Below are 18,277 nucleotides of genomic sequence, written 5' to 3' on the forward strand. Positions count from 1 at the left end.
CTGTCTCCGGCTACGACCTGTTTTGATCCTGACCACGTCTGATCTCCCATCCCGGCTCACGACCTCTTTTTGTCCCTGACTACGCCTGGTTTAGAAACCCTGCCCCCGGGTTGAAACCATAGTTTGGACTCTCTCAGGTTAAAGCCGTAGTTTCAAAAGTTACCTGAACTTCAAATCCAAACCTCAGTAAATAATTCTTAAGACCCTAATCTAAAAAATAAACCCCTTGTAAACCCTTGTTTAAATCCTTAAAAATAAAGTCAAACCCTAGTTTTAAACATTAGTATGAACCCTAATCCCCAGTTTAAAACCCAATTTTAGACCCTTTATTCATTAGTTTAAAACCCCGGTTTTGATTTTAGCGTCCACTTTAAGAAAAAAGCTTGAAAGAGTATCTGAAATACAAAAATGGATTTGGCAACTCTACCCTGGTCAGAAATCTTACTTTCAAATCCCAATCCTTCTTTATAACTCTTTTTGCATTTTCAAACCATTAACTGAAGCACTACCCTTATGTTTAAAACTATATTTTAAACGCCAACCTTACTATAAAACCCAAGATATCCAATTATGTTTTTTCTCATGGATATAAGCAAAACTTAAGTTGAAGGAAGCCAAGAGAAACTACAACATGACCTGCATGTTGCTGTTCAGAAATTTGTCTTTATTTAGAACACAGCAAAAATGACACAAACCTTTTTTTTATGTATTACTTTCTTTTAAAAGAAAAGACTACCACGCTACCAAAATATTATCCTGGCTTCTGTGGATTTAGCCCATTTTTGAAGAGCTGTTCTGAATATTAAATGATCCTCCTGATACTAAGCACAATTTAATGTCATTAACATGCCATACCCTTTATATCTCTAACATTTAATTTATCATAAACTTTACTTGCTGGTGATACATTCCCGTTAGAACATTTATAAACATTTAAATGGAAAGTGTGTATTATTTAGTGCCTCCTAGTGGTATATAAAACAAAACCTGGATTCATTACACTAGTAATAGTAGGGAAACAACATATCAACTATAAAGATGTGGTTTTTAAAAAAAAACTTAAAAATGACTGGACAAAGAAAATGAAAAGAAATATTGGTGCTGCCTGGTCACTTTGAGTTTCTGTGATTTACGTTCTTCCTTGTGCATTTTAGCACTCGTTTTCGTTTGCACTACAGCATACAGCAACATCAAGTGGTCAAATAATACACACTGTCCCTTTAAGTAGTGCTGTCAAAAGTTCAATGTGTAACGCTGCTTTAACTTAGTGTTAAAGCTTAAAACTTTAAGAACATAAAAGCTTTCATTGTAGATTAAAGAAGAAAGAAAGCTTAACTTTAACTCTAAATTAAAAGCTTTAACTCGGGGTTATAGCAATATTAAAACTCAAACGATGTTTCAACTGAGATGAAACCTCAAACCTTAGACTTAAAAGAAAAGTATTAAAGCTTTAACTTTTAAGTTTGAATTTCATTATCATCCTTTATCAAACATTATCTGATCATGCTTGAAATATGATAACAGCTAAATACCTACTGAAAGGATTATGATCCAAACTCCACTTGGCTATGGTGCAATCTCAGCTAAACATTTATCTCTACTAGATTTATTCAACTTGACTCTCTACAAACCACTCCCACTTCCTTCCCCGTCATCCACTAAGACTGAACGTTTGCTCAGGACGGAATTACGCTTCCTGCCGCTCCTCGTCTGAGGAGGCAGCCTGTTCTGGCAGGTGGACGAGTATGGAGGCAGCCCGGTTTTGGTCGTATCCAGCTCCTCCGGGTCATCCTGGCGGGCCCGCAATGCCGAGATCACATCCTTGTCTGAAGGACTGAGTGTCAGGCAACTGCACGGGCGGCCAAGGCCAGGACTCCCGTTCTCGCCTGCATCTCCGACCTCGTCAGATGAGTCTTCCACGGTCATGAAGGCGTCACCCCACAGGCTTTCACACAGATCTCTGCCGTGCTGATACATCTGATACACAGAAATGCAAAGAACGAGAAGGAAAATGTTAAATAATGTATTGCTTTCTTGTCTCACGATGTCTAGTATCAAAATCTGGCAGCTTGTTCAAAATGTGGCATTGAGACTTTTGACTAGGACAAGAAAGTTTGATCATATGACCCCAAATTTGGTTGACTTTACAGGCTTTCTGTTTGTTTAGGAAAGTGACTTTAAGGTTCTCTTACTAACATACAAAAGTTTGCATGGACTTGCCCGCTCTTAATTTTATGATTTAATCGTGCCCTATGTTCCTGCTCGAAAATGCTAGTCAATTGGTGACTCCAAGAACCAAAAAGAAATCTGCAGGCTCGAGAGCGTTCTCCATTCTGGCTCAGATGCTGTGGAAATCTCTGCCCCCTGATATAAGATCTGCACCCGCAGTGGAAGTGTTTAATTGTAGACCAGGGGTCGGCAACCTATGACACGCGTGCCAGTAGTGGCACGTGATGGGTTAACCAGTGGCACGCGAGCGCACGGCAAAATAAAACAAATAATAATGATTTTTTTTTACCTGAAATTTAGACATTTTCAGTTGCGTGCCGTGTTTTGCGCCTCTCCTTTTCTGTTTCGTGTGTGAGCGCGTGTCTGCGCCGCGCCTTGTAGAGGAGAGCTCCGTGTTTTAACGCAACCAACGAAACACACGCGCGCGATAAATGAACGAATCATGAGGGCTCCTCGAGCGAAAAGATCTCATTCTTTTCAGCCAGCGTGGACAGACGAATGAGGCTTTGTGCAAAAAAAGAGCGTGCTGTTTTGTGCATTATGCCTCGAGAGGGTTGTACCTCGCACAGCAAGTGTTAAACATCGTTACGAGATGAAACATGAACATGAATTCAAGGATGAGTCTGACAAGACCCTGAAAACCTTTGTCACCGCTAAAAACAACACTATTATATTGCTCACTGGATAGCAAAGCACAGAAAACCATTTACTGATGGCGAATATTTTTAAGAAGCGTGTTTGTGCGTGGATGCGTGTGTGTGCGCGCATGCCTTCTGCTTGGCAGCTGTTATTTCAAGTTTTGATATTTCTGTAACAAGATATTATTGATGAATGGTATGGTAGCTGTCAATAGCACTTGTTTTTTGATTGTAGTTCATTGTTAATGAAGAATGGTTGATTCTGATTAATTCTTGTGGCAAAAAGTTGAAGTCTTGGATGGCTACAGGCCTTTCCCCTTGTTATTCACGTTCATTTTTTAGTTGATTAATGAACAAGAAAAGTGGAAGATAAATTGGTCAGTTATACCAGTGTTTTTCAACCAGTGTGCCGGGGCACACTAGTGTGCCATGAGACCTTGTCGAGTGTGCCGCTGGAATTTGCCCAATTTTATCTTTTCAAAAAAATCAGGCCCTTATTCGGTATCTTTGCAATCTTCAGACGAGGAACTGTAATAGTCATCCATATCAGTAGGTGGCAGTAGATTTTTATATACTTTTTATGTACTAATTATCTGCTTTTGAGGTAGCACAGTACATGTAATAACTTGATTTGTTTAACAAAGCGGTTTAAGATTGCACAGTAAAAAAATAAAAATGTAAAGCACATCATTCTTTTTTATTTGAAGTATTATTTTCTTCTTTTTATGTACTAATTATCTGCTTATGAGGTAGTACAGTGAAATATTTGACATAACTTAATTTTCAAACATTTTCAATGGACGGTGTGCCTCGGAAATTTTTTATCAATAAAAGTGTACCCTGTTTCAAAAAGGGTTGAAAAATACTGAGTTATATGATTAAAATGTATATCCATGTTGTATATTTGGATGGGTGTAAAATTACAGCTATGTTGGATAGTAAAAAAAATTGAGAGTCATTGATCTTGGTGTGGCACACTGATTTACAAGGACATTTGAAAGTGGCACTTCACACCAAAAATGTTGCTGACCCCTGATCTAGACTTAAGGCACGCATATATTTCTTAGCAGTGGTCTCCAATGTGGTACCTCCTGAGGACAGCTGAGGTGCCCAATTGTCTGCATGCAGGTATAAGACCAAGGGATGTTGTAATGGTGGTCCTTTTAGACTTTTTCTGATAAAGGGCTATACAAATAAATGCGACTTTACTTGACTTAAAAATAAACAACAGACACGGTATTTTCTATTCCACACCTAATAGTTTGTCAGATAATATAGACTAGAACAAGACTCACTAAACTTTTTGCGGCTGAAAGTTAGTATTTTTTACTGATATACCTACCAGTTTCATATGCATTTCGAAAATGACAACTTATCAAGTTATTACTATGTTGTCACTGTGTTATTACCAGGTTGTAATTATTAGAAGTTGACTTAGAAAAACCTCAGTCAACCACTAAAACATCAAGCCAGTTAGAAATCAAATTTCCTGGAAAATCACAATGACTCATATCTGGTGAGCTATTTTCAGAGCCTGTTCACTGGCTACTCAGGTGCTGTAAGGTGGCTAGCTCTGGACTGGAATATAGACTGGCTATAACAAGGCTGGGCAAACTGTGACCCGCGGCCACATACGGCCTGTCAGGTTTTTTATTCCAGCCCGCCAAACGAAAATAGTCAAAATTTATAGATAATATATATGAAATAGGAAAAAAGTACAACCATAAAAATGATTATTTAGTGCCAACTTTGTTGCCTTTGTCCTTTGGTGTGTGTACAACCAAATACTACTACACAAATACTACACAAAGAGATTGTGCAAAACTTAAAAACATGTTACTTAAAACCAGGCCCCTAATATTATTTTATTGTAACTATTATTTTGCTTTTATTCTGAAAAGAAAAAAAATCTTCAGCAATACTACAAACATACTACTACAGATATACTACAAAAACACTACTATGGAAATACTACACTAATACTATTATGGAAATAGTACACAGATACTACAAAAATAAAACCACAGGAATACTACAAAAATAGTACAGAAATACTACATAACACTACAGAGATAATACAAAAATCTGATTGCATAAAACTACAGAAATGAAACAACAACAATAACAATAAAATAAATGTCAAATTTAGTGCTTAGAAAAGGGACCTAATTTATAATTTTGCTTTAGTATATAAAATGCACATTTATTATGGTTATAATAGTTCATGTATTTTGGCTTGTTATTCAAATCTATATTGCCACAAAAAGGCGCTAAATTACAGACTATGTCTTTTTAACACTCATAATTGTCCAAAGTTTTGAAAGTTGCCTCGTTCTGCAGTGTTGCCTAAATAATGTTAATTCTTTAAAATACTCGAAAGAGGGTTACACCGTATATACTAACATTTATTTTAATACTACAAAAGATGACCCAAACAATTTAAATCATGCAAAATAGATTATAATTGTGTTGCTTGATTCATGTGTTACTTAAAAATATAAAATCTGGAGTTCAATAAAGTATAAAACAGAGAGATTTTAAAGTTGAATACAACTCAAATACCGTAAACTGAACCAATTTCGTGTACTATACTTTGGTATTTTAACATTGATGTACAACATTGAAAAAAATTCGACCAAGTCCAGTTATTCTCAACAACCAAACAAACACATGGTTGGACAGAGGGACGGGTGGATGGACGGAAGGACTGACCAATGGACAGACAGACAGACAGACCGATAGATAGATAGATAGATAGATAGATAGATAGATAGATAGATAGATAGATAGATAGATAGATAGATAGATAGATAGATAGATAGATAGATAGATAGATAGATAGATGGATAGGGGGTCTCCTGACAACTGCCAGAAAATGGCTGGGATGGGCTCCAGCACCCCCGCGACCCTACCGAGGATAAGCAGTGCAGATAAATGAATGGATATTACAAAATCTAACAAGAGTAGCAGGTCTATTTTTGAACTTTGTACTTTGTACCACAAAAGCATAGCTATGTCTGTGTGCATAAGAGCTGTAATTCCCTGCCTGGCAACTTCCTAATAGCCCATAATTAAGATGTGCTGTCAAACAAATGTGCGCTGCAGCCCATTTGCGCTTCTACACGCACAGCATCCTCTTTTTGTCTCAGGTGTATTTTTCCCCCATCTCTTGGCAACCTCACGATTGAGATAATTCGCTTATTCTTAATTTCCCTATTGCACAATTGCACCTCGACGTCTGCTTCCCTTCATCTGTTGGGCGATTAAATTGGAGGCACACAAGAATATCAGAGGGCAAAAAGCTGTAATATATTCATCACATTTGAAGGACAAAGAGGATGTCAGCGCTTTTTGAAGGTGCAATAGGCTTGAAAAAAATTGCAAAACATTGTGTTCTTCCCCAGGCTCATATTGTCAAAGCATATTCAGTTCAAGCAGAAATTTCCTGGGGCTTTACCCTGTCTTTGATATATTTTGCGTATTAAATTCTGCCTGTATTCATCCCCCATCTTTACTGTGCCTCGCCGAGTACAAGAGGAAGGTTATTGGTGGTCCAAACAAGTGCCCAGTTATTTGCAATTTTTGATGATCCCCACCCAAAAAAATAAGGTCATATCAAATATGCTTCAAATCTATATCAGTCACCACATAAATAATCTCTTTTCCTTACAACTGCTACATCAAAGCGTTTAAACCCTAACCTCTGACATATTGCATAACTAATATAGGGTCTACCCTAGTGGTGTCATACATACAGCCCCTGAGCAGAATCGAGCCTGCTAATGGATTTAAACTGGCCCGCGAAACAATGCTGAGAGAAGCACAAGAGTAAAATGAGCCGCGTCACGTCAAACAATGACCTGCAGTTTTAAATATGTCCATTGGTTGTCGCCAAGGCAAGGGGACAATCGCAACCCACCCACTTTAGCTGACTACGAAATGTCAACCAGAGACCACTGGAGGAAACACCGTTCCTAATGTTATATTACTTAAAATTAAAGATTTGCTGTTTAAGGCACCAGGATCGTACTCATGTGTGGTGCTTGGATGTTTTAATTTGCTACTAAAATAAATTTCCTGTGTTGTGTCTTGGGCAAGTACAGCCTTGTGACACCCACTGCTCTCCAGGACAACATATGTTTCCACCTGCTCTCGAACCGGGGACCTTTTGAGTGTTAGGCGAATTTGCTAACCACTGCACTACAAAAAAAATTGCACCTTGGTGTCTTTGCAGAAGTTTAAAGATGAAGCTCCTTTCTACAGTGCCTTGTAAAACAACCGTTTGACATACTGCCATTTCAGATTTCAAATTTCAGACTTCAAAATAAAAAACCTCAAAATATTTTCTAAGAATCAAAAAACAAGTAAGACACAATTGTGAAGTGGAACCAAAGTATTTCAACAGTTTACATTATATTTACAAAGAAAAAACTGAAAAGTAGGTGTTACAAAAATGTTGGCCCCTGTTCTCCCGGCTCAACCATCTGACTCTAGAAATGACCTGATGACTTCTGAATGATCCAATGTCAACCTAAATGACAGAGTGCACCTGTGTGCCATTAAGTCTCAATTAGAACGCACCTTAACAAACAGCAGACAAATCAATCGTTTAAACCATTTGCACTCAAATCAGTACTTGTGCGCTATTTTTGTCACATTTGCATGAGTTTCCCTGAGTTTAATAAACTGTAGTGGAAGCACTTTTTTTTTTTTTAACCAATCCACAGTTGATAAACACTACTAGTTATAAAATCACAATTATAATTTAATTGTTATTCCCTGAAAATATTCCAAGCTTTACAGCTAAGGATCACATTATATGCCATTAATTTACTAGTCCGGCCCCTATGAGAGTGCTTTTGTTTACCATGTGGACCCCGGGCAAAATTGGGTTTGACACATCTGGTCTAAAATGTAAAAGAAGGGGTATATCCGAATTTAGGTAAACTTTGATGCAGGGCGATTCAAGTAAATGTTTTTAGTTTTGCACTACAGAGTCGCTTTTTTGTACTTCACAACATCAAAAAAATTGAAGATAAATCAATGAGCAATCACTGGTTTAGTTTTGTTTCTTTATAAATTGGTTGTCAAATTATAAATGAAAAAAATATCGTGTGGTTTGATAGCCAATTTTTAACAAAAAAGCTAAGAAGAGTGTGCAATTCGGAGACATCAATTATGTAATACAGAACAAAGCAAACAAAATTCAATTAAATAACAGTGCACACAGAATTGGTGCGCAAATGTTTGTGCTGTTGTGGAAGAAAACCAAATGTATTGTGTCCCCTATATGACAACCCTTACCCCCCACTACCATCCATAATGGTAACACGTGGTCGCAACAAAACATTTTTAGGTACATAGAATCGGGATTCATTCAATGAATCATATGTACAGTAATTGAATGTAACCACTATATGAATGAATTCAATCTGATGACATACAGTAAATAAAATAAATATTTGAACACCCTGCGATTTGGTTATTTCTCTCACTAAAGGGTCTGAAATTTCCATCATAAGCGCGTGTCCACTGTGAGAGAGATAAACTAAAAAGAAAAATCCAGAAATCAAAGTGCATGATTTTTTTTTATAATTCATTTGTGTGATAAAGCTGAAATTAAGTATTTGAACACCTGTGTATCATCTAGAGTTCTGACCCTGAAAGACCTGCTAGTCCCCCCATTAGAAGTCCACTTCCACTCCATGTATCATCCTGAATCAGATGCACCTGTTTGAGGTTGTTAGCTGCATGAAGACACCTGTCCAACCCATACAATCAGTAAGACTAACTTGAAACATGGCGAAGACCAAAGAGCTGTCCAAAGACACCAGAGACCAAATTATACACCTCCACAGGCTGGAAAGGGCTACGGAACAATTGCTAAGCAGCTTGGTGATATAAGGTCCAATGCAGTAATTAAAAAAATGGAAGAAGCTGAACATGACGATCAATCTCAATCAGAGTGGAGCCCCATGCAAGATATCACCTGATGGGGTCTCAATGGTTTTATGAAAGGTGAAGAATCAGCCCAAAACTACACGAGAGAAGTTGGCCTGAAAAGACCTGGGACCACCATTTCTAAGGTTACGGTAGGTAATACACTAAGACGTCATGGTTTGAAATCATGCATGTCATCATGTTCCCCTGCTTAAACCAGGACATGTCAAGGCCCGTCTTAAGTTTGCATATTACCATTTGAATGATACAGAGGAGTCATGGGAGAAGGTTTTGTGGTCAGATGAGACCAAAATAGAACGTTTTGGTCATAATTCCATTAAGCTTGTTTGGAGGAAGAAGAATGAAGAGTACAATCTGAAGAAGACCATCCCTACAGTGAAGCACGGGGGTGGTAGCATCTTGCTTTGGGGGTGTTTTTCTGCACATGGGACAGGACGAGTGCACTGCATTAAAGATAGGATGACTGGGGCTGTGTATTTTGAGATTTTGGGGAACAACCTCCTTCCCTCAGTCAGAGCATTGAATTTAGATCGTGGCTTCCAACACGACAACGACCCAATAATAATAATAATAATAATAATAATAATGAGCCTAATCCACCGTGAAATCACTCAACCATTAAGGAGCTAGATAGAGGTTAGCCTTTAAAAAATACAGCCCGACCCAACCTGGGCCTGCGGGTAAAGCCCGAACAAGCACGAGCCCCACCGATAATTTGATTTGAGGGACCAAACCCCAAGCAAACCCAAATTTTCACATTTAATTTGTGACGACCCGGGAGTAGGAAGAGTGATTTTTTTGTGATTACTATCTACTATTATTGAATAGTGCAGCAGTTTTTGTACAAATAGTTTTTCTCCATTTGGGAAATTAATGACAGAGCTTGTTTGTTTGTGCTGTCTCAAAATAAAAAGCCTCAAGCAAACAAAAACAAATTGAATAAAATGCATGTTTATATCATAGTTTGTGTTTTTTTGCTCATTTTTGAATATTTTATTTATTTTCCTGAAGGTGTTTTATATTACCACTAGGAAGTGCTAAATAATACACACTGCCTGTTTTACTTTTATATTAAGCAGGGAGCCTCAATCTTCCCAGAGAATTGACCCTCGGCCCGCAAGTTTGAAGCCCTTAGTTTAGCCTGTCCACAATCTATCCGTTCAGGCATCAAAATCAGGCGAGCACACCCGCACTCACTCACACACCTGCTGATACTGAACACCACATACCTGCTGATACTGAACACATGTTCCGGTGCAGTTCCGTCCTCTGGGGTCTGCGGCCCAGTTACGAGCACATGTCAGGTCTGAACTGCAGGCATCAAACCTGCAGGGAAAAAAAATCAGACAATATTTGTGAAAAAAAATGGAACGCTGATGCAGGCCAAGAGCTCTCTAGTGGTAGCTTCCGGTACTGCTCTCAGGTTGGATTTACACTCGTTTGTAGAGTAAGATTTTTCCTCCTAACACAACTCGTATACAGAGATACTCGTGATTGGAGGTGCTCGTATGAAGAGGTGCCAGTATAGTATCAAGCTATGCTATGGGCTATCATGTTTAATGCTCATAGCAGGGGTGTCAAACATACAGCCCTTGGGCTGAATCAGGCTCTCTCTCTCTCTCTCTCTCTCTCTCTCTCTCTCTCTCTCTCTCTCTCTCTCTCTCTCTCTCTCTCTCTCTCTCTCTCTCTCTCTCTCTCTCTCTCTCCATCTCTCTCTCTCTCTCTCTTTATTGCTCTCTAATCTTCTAGTCCAGCCCTCTGGCGAGAGGGCCATGTGGCCCCTGGGCTTAAATGAGATTGACACTCCTGGCTTATAGCATGTGGCAAATGTTTAAGAATTTTTAGCTAAACTCTGGAATAGTCTTCCTGATGACGTCAGACAGGCGACTACTCATTGCATTTTTTCTGACCTATTATTGCACCATGCCCTGATTTGGAACCTACACGAGGGCAAGCGAAAACTCAAAAAACCTCAACACGAGGAAGATGAAGAAACTTGAGAAGGGACTGCACAATACACAAAGAGGTAAGTATTAGTTTCAGGAGCGAGCAGCAGCAAGTCAACTGCAGGAGAGAGAGTGGGAAAGGTGAGAGGAGAGAGAGTGGGAAAGGTGAGATGGCACAACATTCATTTGGACAGGTAACTTAAAATTAGTTTTACCTGGTTATATCAGTATCAGAAATTATTTTCCCCCCATTTTATTAATACTCCACTTATTGAAACATGAATATTTTGTTTGTTTGTTTGTTTGTACATGATTCAATTGTTTGTTTGTTTGTACATGATTCAAATTGAATCTTTTCTTCCGGCGCCGTCACGAATGGCAGCCACTCCAGCAGCTCCCGTGTTATTTTCGGTTGTTCTCGATTGTTCTCAGCTCAGGGATGCTGCTGGAAATGTGAATTTCCCTTCGGGGATGAACAAAGTATCTATCTATCTATCTATCTATCTATCTATCTATCTATCTATCTATCTATCTATCTATCTATCTATCTATCTATCTATCTATCTATCTATCTATCTATCTATCTATCTATCTATCTATCTATCTATCTATCTATCTATCTATCTATCAATATTCAACTTGAACCGTACTCTGCCCACTCACCAGTCCCGGCAGAAGCTATTGCAGAGGGGAACGGCCTGAATGTAGGAACGGCGATGGGGATGAGGCCAGCGGGCGGCATCTGGTGAGCAGCGGTAGAAACATGATACTCGCTTCAGGTAGCCTTCGCACCTAAACAGAAATAGGGAACATTATTGTCCTGAGGTCCATAACTATTCAAATAAAGGCTTAAAACAAGTTAAGAACGCTGACATATACTAACATGCCAAATGCTAATTATCAATATTGAGGCATATCTACACACATTGGTTCTAGTAGTTGCGCTAGTGAGTTGAAGCTAATGATTCTTCATTCAGTTTCTCTAATACTTAAAGGAGCTGTACGGAAATCGACTTGTGTCATCATTTAGGCCGCAATTCCATGACGGGTGTGCAAGTATGTGCATTTCTTAGATGCGCTCAAGTAAAACTCTTCTTTTTTTATCTTTTTTTGGGAGTTTGGGTTGGCGTTTGGACTCTACTTGAACCTGGCCTTTTCTTAATTTCACCGTTTTCATGCTAAACTCACACATATTTAAAAAAAGACAGTGGGAACAAGCATGACATCACTCTCCAGTACCCGCCACCCCCCATTCCTCCTACCTAATGTGTGCCGCTCCGAACAACTTTGCTAAAAGTAAGATAAAAGCAGAGACGGAAATGAAGCATAAGGGCTTTTTGAACTGAGTTGGGCATCTATAACACGTACTTTATAGAGAAAATAAATATTTAACTTTCAGCTTTTTTAAGAACACATCAAACCATGCACCCCATTTCAATGGGACACATTGTAATATTTGACCACAAGATGTTGCTGTTTTGTGTAGTGGAACCGAAAACAAATGTTACAAAGCACAAGAAAGAATGAAAACTGCGGAGACACAAAATGACCAAACGGCACTATTTTCCTTCTCATTTTTTGCCCAGCTTTTCAGGTGTTATTTTTTTTCGGAGTAACCCAACAACAAGTTGGTGGACAATAATATCAGTTCCATCTAGATGAGTCTCATGTTATGTCGAACAAATTTTAAAAATTTGCACGTTTATATGATAGTTCATGTTTTATTAACTATTTAAATCAATTTTGTTATTTTTAATGAATGACTTTTTTCCCACTAGGAGGCGCTAAAAATGATGTCCCTTTGATAATATTTCAGAATGAGTAAAGTAGAACTTAAAGGAATAATAACCTACCATTAATTCAATTAAGTTATAATAAGTGATACGTTGGGATTAAAAACCCTTTGTAAATATGCTTTTAGGCACTAGAAGTAGCATTATTTGGTAATGTATCTGGCATGACTAATTAAGAGTTTGGTGTTAGATAATATTAGTACTAAAAATATTTGTTGGTATGTTTTAGTGCACTGGGTTCACCAGTACCTCAAGGGTAATTAGTATATGCCACAAAATAAGCAGTTTCATTGTTTATCTTCCATGTAGCAAAATTACTGCCCCCTAGAGCAGTGTTTTTCAACCCTTTTTTGAACCAAGGTACACTTTTATTTATAAAAAAGTTCCGAGGCACACCGTCTGTCGAAAATGTTTGAAAATTAAGTTATGTCAAACATTTCACTGTACTACTTCATAAGTAGGTAATTAGTATATAAAAAGAATGGTAAATTGTAAAGGGTTTGCATTTATATAGCGCTTTTCAAGTCAATGAAGACATCCCAGAGAGCTTTACAATGTGCTTCACACTTACCCATTCACACACACATTCACTCACCAATAGCGGCCATGCAAGGCGCCGACCTGCTTATCGGGGGCTTAGGGATTCAGTGTCTTGCCCAAGGACAGGTCGACATAATAATACTTAAAATAAAAAGAATGATGTGCTTTATTCATGTTTTTATTTTCTACAGTGCAACCTTAAACCGCTTTGTTGAACAAATAAAGTTATTCAATGTACTGTGCTACCTCATGAGCAGATAATTAGTATATGAAAAGTATATAAAAATCTTCTGCCACCTACGGATATGGATGACTATTACAGTTCCTCGTATGGGGGCGGCAGTAGCTCAGGAGGTAGAGCGCTCGTCTTGGGATCAAGAGATCCCAGTTCGAATCCCGGCTTGTCCGTGTTACATGTCGAAATGTCCTTGGGTAAGACACTGTACCCCTAATACCCCCAATAAGCAGGTTAGCGCCTTACATGGCTGCACAGATCACGGCTGCTATTAGGAAATGTGAAGCACACTGTAAAGCGCTTTGGGAAGTCACTGACTTGAAAAGAGCTATATAAAGATCATTTCATTTTCATTTAATTTCTCGTCTGAAGATAGCAAAAATACTGAATAATGGCCTGATTTTTTTTGAAAGATAAAATTGGGCAAATTCCAGCGGCACATTAGACAAGGTCTCACGGCACACTAGTGTGCCCCGGCACACTGGTTGAAAAACACTGCCCTTGAGTGTCACATCTAGTCTCATTCTAAAAAATATCTCACTAGGTTGTCGACAATTCTAATTTTAGTACGACCCCATATATTTTTAATTTTGAATATCTTGCATAAATGCTAAAATGGATACGGATATGGACAAGATTAACAATGGAGGCTTACGTAGGACTGAGGGGCCCACACTTGTCCCAGGGTTCATTTTGATTGCTGGAAGAGGGAAACTGGGAGATATCCTGGATGCTTTCTTGTGTGCAGCAACTATCTGTCAAAAAAAGGTTCACAAAGCCATCTGTCAGTCAAAGCGCTGTTGCAGTCTCGCTGGTAGTGCATCTAATGAGCCAAAGAGGCAGGCACTCACTTTCTGCATAGAGCGCACACTCCTTCAGGTGAGGTTCTGGGCTGGGTGAGGCCTTGTGCTTGCCATCCTGGAGGCAAACTCCTTCTGAGCTGGTCCGACCAATCAGCACCGTTGTCCAATACACACATATCAACTCAAGTGTGTGCGAGGGGACCCTCATGTCTATCACCACAAGAGAATCTGTGAACAAAACAGTCGTTAAGATTCAGTCCTTTGTAAAACACATCCCTTTTTTCAAAGCATTATGTTTATTATTCACTTAATTTATTCAGCCAATCTATGAACTTTCTTTTTTTGTATTAATTACGTGTTTATCTTGGAGTGCCTCATCAAATCTTGATGTAAACAATGGTCACTAAGTTGGTATCAATGACAATAAAGACAATTCTAATTCGAATGATTATTATGCTAACATCTGTTAGCAAGTTATTGCTAAATGTTGACATGGTGACAGGGTCTGGTATGCCCACCTCCAACATAGGGCGCCAACCAGGTTTGGAACACATTTTTGGGTCATTTGCATTTCCACTGCAATGCCAGGTTTGTTTTCATTTGTTTCTGGTGTTATTGTGCAGACATTTTTACTTACTACTAGTTAGTTTGCTACCTTGTCCCTTCATTATCTACTTCTGGTTTCGGTCTTTGTTTCCGCTTTGGACTTTGTCAGGTTTGATTTTTGTCTGGAAATGTCTTTTGATTTGTACCGCCTCGTTTGGTTGTCCCTTTTTTCAGGTATTGTTAATAAATACTTTCATTATTTTGATCTCCTTTGCCCAAGTTCCTGCTTACCATTTGAATGGGTCCACTCCAAAAACCCAACTAATGGTGTATAGACAAGTATGCTTCATTTTAGTTTAGATTATTGAAAACACATACCAAAGGGAAAGTTCAGTATGGGGCTAGAGAAAAATGTGACTTGAAGTGTGTGTTTAAGGTGCGCTGGAGGTTTCAAGACAAGTCATGTTTATTTGTATAGCCCTTAATCACAAGAAGTCTAAAAGGGATTTACAGACTATTATTACACTGTCCCCTGATCTAAAACCTACATGAGGAAAAAGAAGACACCTTGAGAAGGGGCCGCACATGAGGTCAAGACATTACTAAAATGTTTCACTATAGAAGTAAATGATTGCACAATCAGCAGGAAATACAGCTCATATCAAGAGTAATATTTTTTACAATAAAGAGACATTGTGTATAATTTAGCGACTCCTAATGTAGATAAAGGTCATTCATTTAAAAAAAAGATTTGAATAATAAGTTTATATATTTTTGCTATCACATAAACGTGCATTTTAAGAAAATACTCATAGGTCAAGAAATGTGTTTATTTTACATTACATGAAGCTCACCTAGAGGGAGTTGACATAATCGTCCGCCATCTTGCTGCTAATTGTGCTCCCAAAACACAATAAACTTTGTGTGGTTTTGTCAGTTTGTGTTTTTACGTGGATTGTATTCTTCTTTGTGCTTCGACGCACTCGTTTCCTGTTGCACTTCACAATACAGTGACATATATTGGTCAAATATTATACCGTGACCCTTTAAAATAAGAACATTGCATATGGATGGTAAGGGATTTTTTTCATTTTGGGAAACATTTCCAACCATGTGATTTATGATGATTTTGCTTATTTCATCATTAAATATTTTTACTTGAAAAACAATTTAAAAGTGGGGTGCGTTGTTTGAGTTGTCCTTAAAAGGTTAAAAGTAGAATATTTTCTCGATTAAATCTGTGATAACTGTTAACAATGCCTAATTGAGTTTAAAGAGCCCCTATGCTTTATTTTCCACCGCGCCTACATGCTTTTATTTTACTCTTAGCAGAGCTGTTCGGGGCAAAACTCATTAGGTTACGGGGGCCTGGGGGGAGTGCTGGAGAGTGATGTTATGCTTGTCCCCATGGGTTTATGTTTTTCTTTTATTTGCTAGTGTAACATGAAATTGGTGAAAGTAAGAAAAGGCCAGCTTTTAGTAAAGTCCAAATGCCAACTAAAAGCCCCCAAAAAGATTAAAAAAAGAATATATTGGAGGGTGTCTAAGAAATTCACATACTTGCATACCAATCATGTACTGTGGCTACAATGATGAAATGAGCCAGGGGATGGTGCTAGAGAGTAACGAAGATCCAAATTCCATACAGCTCCTTTAAAGTCTCTTGCAACTATAAAAAATACTATTAAAATGAGCAATATTATCTGCAAATGACTAGGTGTTTGCTATCCCTTTATGACAGTGTGTGGCTGAAAAATCACCCACACAATAAGGGGGTTCACTGTACTGCATAGCACAATGCATTGCATTCTTCTACCATGTGAGCGTTGATATGCTTGTATCCTTAATTTCCTGTTGCCGCCTATTAAAGGCGGCTAAGACGTGCAGTTGTCTGCGAGCTCAGCGTGCGGTGACCTAATAGCATGCTGAGCCTAATTAGGAGGACTGAGACACCGCGATCAGATGGGTGACATGCGTAGTTGTGTAATCTGACAAGCAGCTTCTTCCGGCGACTGGGCTGGACGACAAGAATTAAACAAATCAGATGGCAGCGTAGCCGCAGGACAAGACTGACCCACACAGATACGTGCAAAAGAGGTGTTGAAATAGTGCAGTTCTGTGTGGAAATATTTAAATAGTTTCCGCGCAAAAGAAACAGAGGAAGCTGTACTTACTGATAATGACAATAGAAATAATGTCGATAATAATTGCCACTACATTTTGGACAATGACGTCATTGCACAGCCATCTACACTATAAAAGACTTTTCCCGCGCCGTCCACCGCATCTGGTAGACGCTACAGATCCCTCAAAACAAGAGTAATCAGGGTCAGAGACAGCTTTTTCCCCAGGGCCATCACCACCCTAAATGAGCACACAAAACTGTAAAAACATATCTTGTGACATTTTGGGTTTTTGTTTTGTTTGTGTTGCTGCTAAATGTTATTGGACCTCTTTTTATTGAACTTGTGTTACGATACTATTCTTTTTCATTCACGAACATTGCACTATTATTTTAACTTAGACCAGCTGCTAAGCACTACATTGTACATTTTGTCTTTTATTCTGATAGTCTTTTGTCTTTTTTCCTCTTTAAAGTATTTATTACATGTTAACCCCAGAGGGCTATGTCAAATATCCTCTCATACAATGTTTCATAATCTCATCTCATCTCATCTCATTAGCCGTACCGCTTATCCTCATTAGGGTCGCGGGGGGCTGGAGCCCATCCCAGCCATCTCCGGGCAGTGGGCAGGGGACACCCTGAACTGTGTGCCAGCCAATCGCAGGGCACACAGGGACAGACAACTCACTCGCTCATTCACACCTAGGGACAATTTGGACCAATTCACCTGAAATGTATGTATTTGGAACGTGGGATACAAACTCCGCACAGGAAGTCTGGAGCTGGATTTGAACCCACGACAGGTTCCCATGACATGAACTGTGCCGCACAAGCGCTAACCACTGCGCCGCCGTGCTGCCATGTTTTCATAATGTTGACATCAATGACAATAAAGACAGTTCAATTCAATCAAAATGCAATTATATTCTAATTTAAACGCCTTGAAAAATATAAGAAAAGATATTGTAGGTGACAAACTTCATTCTCTCTAGAAGGACAACATAAATGTTTTGTTGGTAGAGCAAAATGTATTTTCTTAAAATCATTTTTGTAGAATTACCTGTTTTGGTTGGAATATACGTTCCGCTGGATTTAATCCCAAATTGTTCTCCTTTTTTCTTGTTTTAACAGCTTGCTGGTAAAAATGATTCCTGCTCAAAGCTGCGTGCTGATGGTTTACGTCTGGCTTAAATGAAGAATATTTCACTCCGATCTATTCTACAACCTGCTCCCTCCCTCCCCACCTTCCTGTTCGGTGCTCTCTTGCTCTTTCTCTCTCTCTCTCTCTGGCTACGTTTCAGAAAAAAAGATTGGGTTCCTGCCCTGTTAATCTCCCATTGAAGACGTTCACCAAATCCCTCAGTTGACAGTCTTATTCCGGCAGCACTATGTCCGAGGACTAGACAAAAACAATGTGATTAAGGTTTCTAAGTTGATTTCTAGACCCAAACAAATCCTGTT

General features: G+C 38.7%; 1 protein-coding gene across 1 annotated transcript; it reads right to left on the reverse strand.

Annotated features, from left to right (window-relative positions):
• Nucleotides 1-643: 643 nt before the first annotated feature.
• Nucleotides 644-18,043, reverse strand: rtbdn (retbindin). The gene is made up of 6 exons (XM_088343244.1): nt 17,877-18,043; nt 14,194-14,373; nt 13,998-14,097; nt 11,438-11,566; nt 10,058-10,154; nt 644-1,977 (listed from the first exon to the last, which is right to left on the reverse strand). Exons 2-6 carry the CDS (start codon nt 14,351-14,353, stop codon nt 1,624-1,626), a joined length of 840 nt encoding a protein of 279 aa, XP_088199370.1. The 5' UTR covers nt 14,354-14,373; nt 17,877-18,043; the 3' UTR covers nt 644-1,623.
• Nucleotides 18,044-18,277: the final 234 nt, after the last annotated feature.

The sequence above is a fragment of the Urocampus carinirostris genome, chromosome 1, assembly GCF_059441175.1.
Source record: "Urocampus carinirostris isolate Australia breed hairy pipefish chromosome 1, RoL_Ucar_1.0, whole genome shotgun sequence".
Taxonomy (NCBI): domain Eukaryota; kingdom Metazoa; phylum Chordata; class Actinopteri; order Syngnathiformes; family Syngnathidae; genus Urocampus; species Urocampus carinirostris.

Bases quoted from the DNA above. Each gene is read 5' to 3' on its own strand.
- rtbdn (XM_088343244.1), bottom strand. From the start codon at position 14,353: ATGAGGGTCCCCTCGCACACACTTGAGTTGATATGTGTGTATTGGACA. The intron at 10,155-11,437 runs GTGAGTGGGCAG...TTTTCCCTGCAG, and splicing joins AATAGCTTCTGCCGGGACTG to GTTTGATGCCTGCAGTTCAG. The intron at 1,978-10,057 runs GTATGTGGTGTT...TCTGTGTATCAG, and splicing joins CATGTGTTCAGTATCAGCAG to ATGTATCAGCACGGCAGAGA.